The 10,441-nt window shown below is 47.1% G+C and overlaps 1 protein-coding gene across 1 annotated transcript; it reads left to right on the top strand.

The window, feature by feature from the left end:
- The first annotated feature begins 4,883 nt into the window (after positions 1 to 4,883).
- On the top strand, positions 4,884 to 7,152 carry LOC120668896 (arabinogalactan protein 23-like). The gene is made up of 2 exons (XM_039948701.1): positions 4,884 to 5,295; positions 6,815 to 7,152. Exons 1-2 carry the CDS (start codon positions 5,190 to 5,192, stop codon positions 6,892 to 6,894), a joined length of 186 nt encoding a protein of 61 aa, XP_039804635.1. The 5' UTR covers positions 4,884 to 5,189; the 3' UTR covers positions 6,895 to 7,152.
- Positions 7,153 to 10,441: the final 3,289 nt, after the last annotated feature.

Below are 10,441 nucleotides of genomic sequence, written 5' to 3'. Positions count from 1 at the left end.
TATGCGTAAAAGTATAATAAAAGTATAATTCGACTAATGTTTCCAAGAGAAAATACAAGAGAAGAAGAATGATGTTTCCAAGCTAATGTTTCCACTAATTCGACCAATCCTCTTTTTGTTGGGTCTAATATGCGTAAACAGTGGCGGATCTAGCGGTGGGGCGGCCGGGGCTAGAGCCCCCCTACCGCCGGCGAACCTCTGAAGCCCCCCTGAGCCCCCCCTAAATTTTTCTGCCATGGGAGAGAGCTTAGGAGGGGCTGGAGGTTGAAGACGATGGAGTGATGGACTGCCTCCGGTGTTTGGGCTGCTTGGCTAGCTACTGGGCCAGATTTCTCTCCCCCCACCAAGGCCCAAAATGAAGCCCAGAACCGGCCTTTTTTCCCTCTCAATCTCTCTTCTCTCTCGAATCGATCTCTGGCTCTCTTCTCTCTCTCGAATCGATCTCCAGTTCGTCTCCTCCGTGGATCTGCGACTGGCGGCGGCGGTGGCCGGTGGCCGGTGGGGGGCGGCGCCACGGCGGGCGGCCGGACGGGGTTGCGGCCAGCAGGGGCCGGGGGGCAGCGTGCTACAGTGCCAGCGCCGCAGCCCGCAGGAGCGTGCGCAGCGCAGCTGCGCAGGCGGCACCGCGGCACGGAGGCCGACGGCCAAGCACCCGAGTGATGCGCCCGCAGCGCAGGCGCCAGGCCCGTAGCGGCCGAGCCGCCGAGGCGTTGAAGGCCGAAGCAGGCTGCAGCTCTGCAGCACAGAACGCGCAGCGCTGGTAGGTAATGAAAAAAAAAATCTAGTTCAATTCTCAATTTCCATGATTTAATCTTGTATTTAATGGGTGAATGGCACTATGACAGATCTTTGGCTAGTCTGTGAGGAACACAAAAAAAATCAAAATGTCAAAAAGAACGTTGCACACATATTATTCGAGTTCAAGCAGTGGGACTTCAATTCCAACCACCAATGAGAACATTGGTCAATTGAAAAAATCTAAGGTGGAGTTTAGGCACTCAGATATCATTAGTGATCCAGGAGACTCCAAACCAATTGACGAACATCCCCCTGAAATTAGGGATCAGTTAAGGAGGGCATATGCTCTTGGTGGTCGAACCCAACCTAGTAATTATACTTTTCCTCGTAAAATGGCACCGATTTATCACATAATTTGCTTGTTCCGGTGATGTCAAACTTCAATGTTGGTTTTATATAGGATACCATGAACTTGACTCTCTTATCATTCAGCCCCCCTATGTATTTTTTCTGGATCCGCCACTGTGCGTAAAAGTATAATAAAAATATATCATTTTTCAAGTATGGCAAGACTTTGGTTTGAATCAAACAAGGAGTTGTTGACGCTAAAACGCATCGTCACACGAGCACGTCACGTGTACCTCGTCGAGGGCTCCTTGCAGCGCCTCCACGAGATCCGGTCAGATCGATTTGGTAGGACGGTCAGACCGGTTTCGCCGAGTAGCCCGATGAAGGTTCAATGAACGCTCGCCCGGGAGGGACCCGTCAGGGCAAGCGCACGCTGGATTGCTCTAGGCTCGGCAGGACAGTTAGGGCGCCCCCTCACGCCATGGAGACGAGAGACGAACAGAACATAGGGTTGGAAAAGATTAGTGCAAAGAAAAGGTAAAAAGGATAAAAGTGTTTGATAGATTCGATTGGATGTGTCTCAATCGGTCATAACCTTTTATATTTATAGGGTGGGGTGGTCTGTACCCATTAGTAGTCAAAACCCTTACAAATTCCATGTCAAAATACAACTCCTAACTCGGATTAGGCTCTCCTGACCGGTCTGACCGGGGTGCAGATCTTCCGGGAGGTATAACTTCTTCATCTGGAGTCCAAATTGGACGTTTTATATATGTATTTCGCTCGCCTCGACGAGATGTATGTAATGGTGAAGTCCAATTGACAATTTGACAAATTTGTCCTGACTGGTCTGACCAGTTTATACGACCGATCTATACAACCGGTCTGACCGGTTCGCCTAGATTGCCCAGCAAACCTTGACTTGTGCCAATTTTTTGAGTGTCAATAGGAATTTGAAGATAGGAAGATTTAAACTCAATTTGGATTGCCACACCACAACTTTACAAGTTTAGAGTAAATTGGTCATATGTCCCTAATACAAAGTCTATTTTTTCCTATATAAGTACTTGTTGGAAAGATAATTCCAATATCTTTCCAATGGATCAGGCCTATATTTATCCCTATATTTTGTAGGGGTTAGAGTTGTTAAAACAAGTGTCGGGTCGTGTTGAATCCGTGTCTGTTTCAGGCTTTGAGGATGGCTAGTCGTTGGATCCATGACAAAGTCTCCATTGGTTCTAAATCCAACGACGGTTGGGATAAATATAGGGATCAAAGACTTGTTCTATAGTAGTCTGTGGAGTGTCGAGCACAAACACGTCGTGTTGCCGTCTGAGCTTTAACTCGATCAGTCCGTCCGTGGACCGGCCGTGGAGCCTCGGACCGACCCCTCTGCGGTAAATTAATCTGGTGCCCAATAGGAATCTTTTTTTGGCAAACCAAATAATTAAAAGCGTACAGCTACTACAGAGCATGCATGATCGATCATCAGTTGGGCGCATGCATGATTAGGGACACAAGTATCGGCGTCTGAACGAAGATTCTGCTGTCGAGCCACACTGATCGAGTAAACAACTCGAACCACCCTGGGCGGCCGGCCTGATGATTTTATTCGTTCGTCGATCCAGGCTGAAAACATGATCTCTGATTGGATTGGCCACTCACTCAACCACCCTGATCCAGCAGTCTTCTTCCTCTTTCCTAGCTTGCAAGAGCAGTAATGCTAGTTTGTTACAATCTGTGCGTACTACTTTTCTACGAGATATATAGAGAGAGTACTGGTAGTTTATCCCGGCTGTCTCCTGCCTGCCGTCATATACGTATGCCATGGACAAAAGAATCTCTCTCTAGCTGTCAGGATGATTAGAAGCGTATGCATGGTACTAAATGGTCGGTAAGCTAAGCCCAGTGTTTAACAATGCGACCCAACGTACGGATGTGTTTCGTCGTCGGCACCACCTGCACGGCTGCACATGTGTAGTGAACGGAGCCTGCTGGCCGTTCCATTTTTGCTTTGATTTGTCTCTAACTTGATGATTTAAAACTGTGATTAATTTCAACTTGGGTTTCTTTTCCCCCTTTTCTAAACCAGTTGTCTTGTACCTGCATTGTAGTTGAGAGAAAACAAAATAGTATACTTAGAGCCACAATATTGAAGACTTTGACATCACAAAAGAGACCATGGTGAGAGACAAATGGAGACGCCAGCACCATTATATCATTATAATAATTAAGCAAGGTCGTCGTCGTCGTTGAACTGGTTGTGTGCTCGCGGCTTTGCAGGCCAGCAAGGACAAATGACATTGAGAAATTGGCAACATCCTTTTTGCCAGCTTGGAAACATGAGGCCTCCATATGTTGCAAAGTCCGACCCAGTTCAATTACAATACTTTCTTGCAAAAAAAAAAGGATCACAAAAACACGCATGATGTATACCAACTAGTCCAGCAAATTCCAAGTCTAGTGATGAGTGCTTCACATCATGACATGATTCTAGATCTTTTATTCCGTTAATGCCATTGTTTTTCCATCATCATCATCTATTATGCATTCGATTATAGAGCAGTACTGGTTGACACCGCGTGGCAGTACCAGCAGCATTCTGGCTTCTGAAACCTTCAATTACAGCGAGAGATCAACTGCCATGGGCCAGCTAGCTACTCCCTCTATTCTGAAATATAAGTCATTCTGACATTTTACCAGATTCATTGAACATTCTCTAAATCTAGACAAACTATATGTTCAGATTTATTGAACATTCTATGAATCTGGACACAATAAAACACTCCCAGAATGACTTATATTTCAAGACGGAAGGAGTAGCTCCCAAATTAGCTTCCGGATTCCTATAATAAATTAGGGCATCTCCAACCCACAGACGGCCGCCGTCTGCAAGTTTATAAAATCTGCAACACAAAAAGTTAAATAGACAACTCCTCCAACCCACAGACAGTAGCTGTCTATTTAGTTGTTTAATGCTTTAGATGCAGCACATGATCAATTGTGAACAACATCTCTATATACATTGTGTTGCTACATACCTCATCTCATACATCTTTGTATACTATACATACTAGTATATGATTAAAAATTCTGAAAAATAAAAAAACAAAACACCCTCAACCTTATCTCTTCAGGCTTCCAATCACCACTCCGTCTCACGCCTCTTGCTGTCTCATCCCTCCTCTCTCTATCTCATGGCGCCTCTCTCTGCATCTCATGGAGGCCAACGCGGGAAGGCGGCCGGCGTTGGGGAGGCAGCGCATCGGGCGCATGCGCCGCGGCCGGGGGGAGGCAGCTCGACGGGCGCGGGGACGGCCGAAGCGAGGAGGCAGCTCGGCGTGGGAGGCAGGCGCGGTTGCGGGCACGGCGACGACTCCGCAGCCGATGGCCAGATCCGCCCAGGCAAGGCTCGACGGTCGCATGGAGGAAGGCCGGCGGATGAGCGGCGCGCGCTCGTCGGCAGGCACTCCGCACTCGCCATCGATCGTTTTCCTCCCGTGCTCTCGTGGAAACCGTAGGGTGGAGCACCGGATCGCTACTGTCGCCGAGCCATCCTCTAACGGGGCTCCGAAGTCGTCTGCTCGCGTGGGAGAATGTGCCCGTTTCGTCGCCTGGCGAGACGACGACGCAGCCGTCTGCTCGGGCGACCGAAGGCTCATCTGCAAAATTGTCCTCAAACCGACGGCAAACCGACGAGCGTTGGAGATGCCCTTAGGCCCACTTATTTCACGCGCCAAGAAGCAAGACACATTCAAACGCGTCCAAGGAGGGACTCGTTCCCTTCCAACAGCTACCAGTTCGTCCTCAACAAACCTCCCGCCCACTCATCGCACATGCCCGCACGTCGCGCGCAGGCGGCTCTCCTGCCCCCACATGGCGGCCACCAACCCTTCGTCTCCAACCGATCCAAGCTATAAGAACACCCCGCCCCCCGTCCTCTTCCCCCCAGGCAAGCTAGCTGCAAGCAAGGGCGCGGCACCAAGTAGTCATAGCAAGTGTGGTCATCCTTGATCAGGCTTGCTAGCTAATCACACCTTGTCAGTTCTTCCTCGTCGATCGATCTCCGACCGACGGCAGCTAGCAATCCAAGAAGAGTCGTGATGGAGATGAAGAAGGTCGCCTGCGCCGTCCTTGTGGCCGCCGCCTCGGCCACCGTGGCCCTCGCCGCCGACGCCCCGGCGCCCTCACCCACCAACGCCTCTGAAAGTTATCGGGTGCTCTAGCCTAAGAGGGGGAGGGGGTGAATTAGGCACTAATAAAAACTTAGACCTATGGCTCCAACTAGTTTGCACAAAGCTTAAACTAAAACAAGCTATCTAGATGTGCAACTAGGTTGTTCTAGTGTAAAACCCCTATCCCAAAAGAGTTTAGCAACCTATAGCCTTTCCTATCAAGAAACTATTCTATGAAAGTAAAGGCATACAAATTACTAGAAAGAAATGCGGAAGCTTAAAGAGCGGGATAGGAGATAGCAAACTCTTGACGCGGGTGTTTATCCCGTGGTTCGGTTAGCCACAAAGGCACACCTACATCCACGTTGTTGTAGCACTCACTAAGAGTATTGCTACTCGGCCACCAAGTCTCTTCCGTGAACACAATCACGGTCACCTTGGCCCCGGGTTCCACTAAGGAGCTTCTCCACAAAGGATGGGGGTCTCCACGTCCCCCGCACAAAGGTGTCGTCGCCGCTCCACACCAAGTCGAAGGGTCGATGACGTTGCCGGCGAGCTCCACGCTCCAAGGTGCCGGCGCACCAAGCTCTTGTTTTGGTTCACTAATGAACCACAGCACAAAGGCTCTAAGCCTTGCAAACTCACTCACTAAGAGCTAATCCTTTACACAACACTCTCAAAGTGTGCTAAGGGCTAAGGATATGATCTTGATGCTTTTGTATGGCTTGGAGATGTTCTTGGGTGTGTGTGGGATGTCCAGCAACTCCAGCAAGCTTCAAATGGCCGGGGTGAGGCGTATATATAGGCCACCAAGTCTTGTAGCCGTTGCTCCAACGGTTAGCTGAAAATCTGTGTACCACCGGAAGAACCGATGCCTCTTGGCAGGGTAGCGTCGGTTCATCCGGTCACTCATAACACGAAGTAGCCGTTGGACTCCTGACGACTGACGCAGAGACCACCGGTTGAACCGATGCTTTGCACCGATGCCTCACCGGTTCAACCGGTGCTGAAAGAATCTTCTCCTGGACGCTGACGTCATTACACCGGTGGTATGCACCGATGCCCCATCGGTTGAACCGGTGCTGAAGACACTTCTCCTGGGCACTGACATCGCCTCTGGTACAAAGGACGGCCAATGCACCGATGCCCCATTTTGACCCGTCGGTTCAACCGGTGCCTGTAGGCTGACTTGGCTTCGATTTCCTCCTGCACCAAACATCGTAGCGTCGGTTCTTCCGACAAGCGTCGGATGCACCGGTGCCCCTGGCGTCGGTTCTTCCGGTGCTCCTGATCCGAAGAGCTTTCAGGGCGCTGCCCTGAGACCCGCGAGGGGCGGCTCCCCCTCGACCCCCGTCCGCTAACCGGGTAGCGGAACCCCCGTAGGGGCTGCCCTTCGGGCCTTGCTACGCCTATTTTCTCTTTCTCTTTGTCATCACTTGAACCTAAAAGTCTGAGAATGATCATCTTAACAATCATATTAGTCCAAGTGTTGTGTTGTCATTCGATCACCAAAATCACTCGAAATGGCATAAATGGTGCCATGTTCGTTACAGCCTCCTCGGCCGCCTTCCCGGCCATCGGCGCGGTGATCGGCGCCTCCTTGCTCTCCTTCTTCGCCTGCTGCCTCCAGTAACTGCTAGAGGAGGAGGAGGAGCAGGAAGCTTGGTGCTGGCTGCGGTTGTATTCTATTTATGTTTTGTATACAAGTTACCTTAATTCGGGTTTAATCTGGATTATTTGGCCATATCGATTGATCCATTCATTTGATTTTGCTTTGACGTTTCTCCCCCTCTATGTTATTTTCCACCTGTAAAGAGGGGAGGAGCGGAGGCGCTATTTGTTTGGGCATGAAAGTTGGAAATTAATCGATATACCCATTTGTTTGAATTGTGATGTTATTGTTTCTGCTTTATTTCTAGCATTTTATTTCGTTGCATTTATTTATTCATGGGTTTGAGTGATCAAGTGGGGTGTTTTGCTCCGGTCTACAAATCGAGGGACTACCAGTGCTAGGTATATGGTAAATACTCCCTCCGTTCTTAAATACATGACGTTTACGACAAGTAAATAAGTTCATTTTGAACTGCTGATTTGTCCTAAATGACATATTTTTACGGACAGAGGTCGTATATATTTAGTTTAAATTGGGCCCATCTAAGAAACTATCTGTTTCTTTCAGGTGCCCATCTGCCGTTAAATTGGCTAGAATTCAGACCTCCATGCGGAATAAACCAAACATCTCCTCTGCATCATCCTCTGACAACACAAGCCTTCTCTGTCTTGCGACTTTCAGGCTTTTATTGTGAGTTGAAAAAATTCAGACAATGTTCTTTAGTTTTCTGTATGAATTAATTGAAGGAATAATGTGACTAAGCATGGATCTTTAGAGATTGATAAACAACTGTAAAGCTCACGAAAAAAAGAAAGAAGGGACATCAATGGGTATCACACATTATTTATGCATTCGGAACATTACATCAACATCCCTCAGGACTTTCAGAATATGGCCTTCGAATTCACGTTGAAAAGATCCTGATCGGCAAAGAAGAAACAAGAGTTGCAAGAATATCTCAAAACAAACATCTAATTTGTGCAATAAAAAGGCATAAATATTAACATGATCAGATTTACTAGACTGAGGGAATCAAATCACTACAAATGCATGAGAGAGAGAGAGAGAGAGAGAGAGAGAGAGAGAGAGAGTCCAAATTCCTAAAAGAAACTTTTTACAAGCTCAGAAGGGATAGTCAATATAAGAGGTGAGCTATCATCATGGATCAGCAGCCCTGCCTGCCATGCAATAAGCCAGAACCTTAGCTTGGCAAGGCCAATAGCCTGACAATCACTAACATAAGGATTTCCCCATCCTCCATGAAGAAGATGAAGAAGCGTCCAATGTTACATGGCAGGAAACGATTGTAGGCTCGACCAAAAGCTCATTTGGGATAGCATCATCCAGGAGTTCAGAGATCACAGAGGACCATTATGTTCATCCTCTTAATTGGCAGTCGATTAGGGTGCCCTGGTGAGTATGAGAAAAGGGAAGAGCTCCAAAGCTTCATGGCTAGAGAAGGTGGAAGGTGAATACAGAGTACTGACAGACTTGTGTGTTGTGCATCCTCATCGCACTGCCAGTGGCTACTTATATAGAGAAAAGGAGCCATTAGTACTCTACTGATGGTAGCACTCTGTTTGCTTAGAGTAAACCTAGTTACTTAGCTTGACACTCAAATAATACTAGTACATTCCTGTCAGGCAATGATCATACTGTTGAAGTGAATCTTTGCCATCCAAATGAATGATGACAGAAGTTCATTGGTGGTCTAATGCATCCAAGACTACAGATAGGCGGAATCTCGTTGCAGGTTTGGATCATAGGCAGTGTTGGAGCTACGGAACCTACCTCAACCTCAAAAGGAATATATAGCCATGCCAAATGCATATGCTTCATCCAAACACTTTCACTTTCATATCAACAGACAAGGTAGCTGGGCTGCATGTCTGCAATTCGCTCTGTTCAGCTGTCAGCCAGCCAGCTAGCAGCCAATCAGCAGTACTTTTCTCTATCAACAAATCAGTATCACCTACCAGCTACAGCCAACCGAACAGAACCGCCAGACCTAAAACAGTAGGCCACGAGCTCTGATCGATCCGATTTTGCCGAAGTAGATGCACACACTCTACTTGGACCAATTTACCTTTTTCTTTTTTGAGTTTTGTGGAATGCTTTGATCAATTCTGTGCACCATGCATGTCGCGTTTGAATTCAACGGGAAGATTCCTTGCAGTTCTCGAGATTTTCAACCTGCTGTCGTAATTTGTAAATCAATTCAGCTTTTCAGCTACTGCTAGGTTTTAGCGACTGTTGTGGCGGCCGATAGCTTATAGCTAAATTATTCCCTCCAGCTTGGAAAAATGTTGAGCTAGGCCTCATAGGACCATGGTTACAAAAGACATATAGACTGATTTACCAAAGTTACAGCCCATCCTCACGCAAAATTTTCAGACCTATCAAAATCAAAAGAGTTTACTCTTGGGCAAGAGGATAGTATAGTCAAATGACGTGTTCTGCGGATTACAGCTTTCTATGACAAAGTTAACCTTAGACTAATAAATGCATGCTGCCACTAGGGCGGGTTGAGTTTTTGCATTCAAATTATGAAGGTAGAGAAAAGGTACATGTACCCTCATTAGTATATTAGTATATTGTTCAGTTAATCAATTGCTTAATTTTTATGTTCGCATCAAAATCAAAAATATTAGCAAACCTTTTTTTACTCCTCTAGCCCGCCGGTGGGCTCAAAAGGTCCGGTAGGCCTAGAACTACACTAAATTTTAACCAAAAATCTTTTTACTACTTAGCATTTGTGGTCCAAATCCAAGAAATGGCCCAACAGGCAACATGTAAATACTAGCCCATCACAACTGATGTCCGCGCGGCTTTTTTATTTTTATATTTTTTAAAATTGTTTTTTACAGAAATATATTTTCGATTTCACATTTTACAGTTTTATACCCCTACCGCCCGGCAGGGGGTGGCAGGGATCTACATGTAAATAAATATAATCTCGCACCCTCGTTTCCTGCCCACAAGATCCAGAGAGGGGAGAGGAAGAGAGAAGGGGTGAGGGAGGTTACCTGCTCCCATGTCATCGCGACTTGTTCTGTATATGGGTTAGATGCTGCGTCATATGTTTCTCAATATTTAACAAAAGACGCCGCAGCACAGACTTAGTGTCATGAGATATACGGCATCGGTATTCTAGGCCCATTCACTCAAAAAAATCCCCATCCAATACTCATCCCTGATCTAGCTACGAAGAGGGGCATAGGCCGACGGCAGACACGTCGTATCCGAAACGGAATGGACGAGTCCGAGGCTTGAATGAAGAAAAAATGTCGCAACTTGTGTGGAGCGGACGGTCACACTTACAAGAAGTGTCCACAGCTTTCAATACTCACTACTGCTGCCGCGGTTGTACCTTCCGGGAATCCAACGGATGGATCGGCTCCACCTACAAGAATTCGCACGCATGTAGTTGTGCACGACACACCTTCCAATGTATTTGTTTTTACGAAACTAAGTATATTGTATATGTAGTATGCCTAAATGTCTTGTTTAATTAGTTGGCAGTGCGTATTTCTATAGAATTTGGTTGTAATGAATGAAACCTTCAATT

Source organism: Panicum virgatum, chromosome 4N (genome assembly GCF_016808335.1).
Source record: "Panicum virgatum strain AP13 chromosome 4N, P.virgatum_v5, whole genome shotgun sequence".
Taxonomy (NCBI): Eukaryota; Viridiplantae; Streptophyta; class Magnoliopsida; order Poales; family Poaceae; genus Panicum; species Panicum virgatum.
This window is presented reverse-complemented; position numbering and strand designations above follow the sequence as displayed.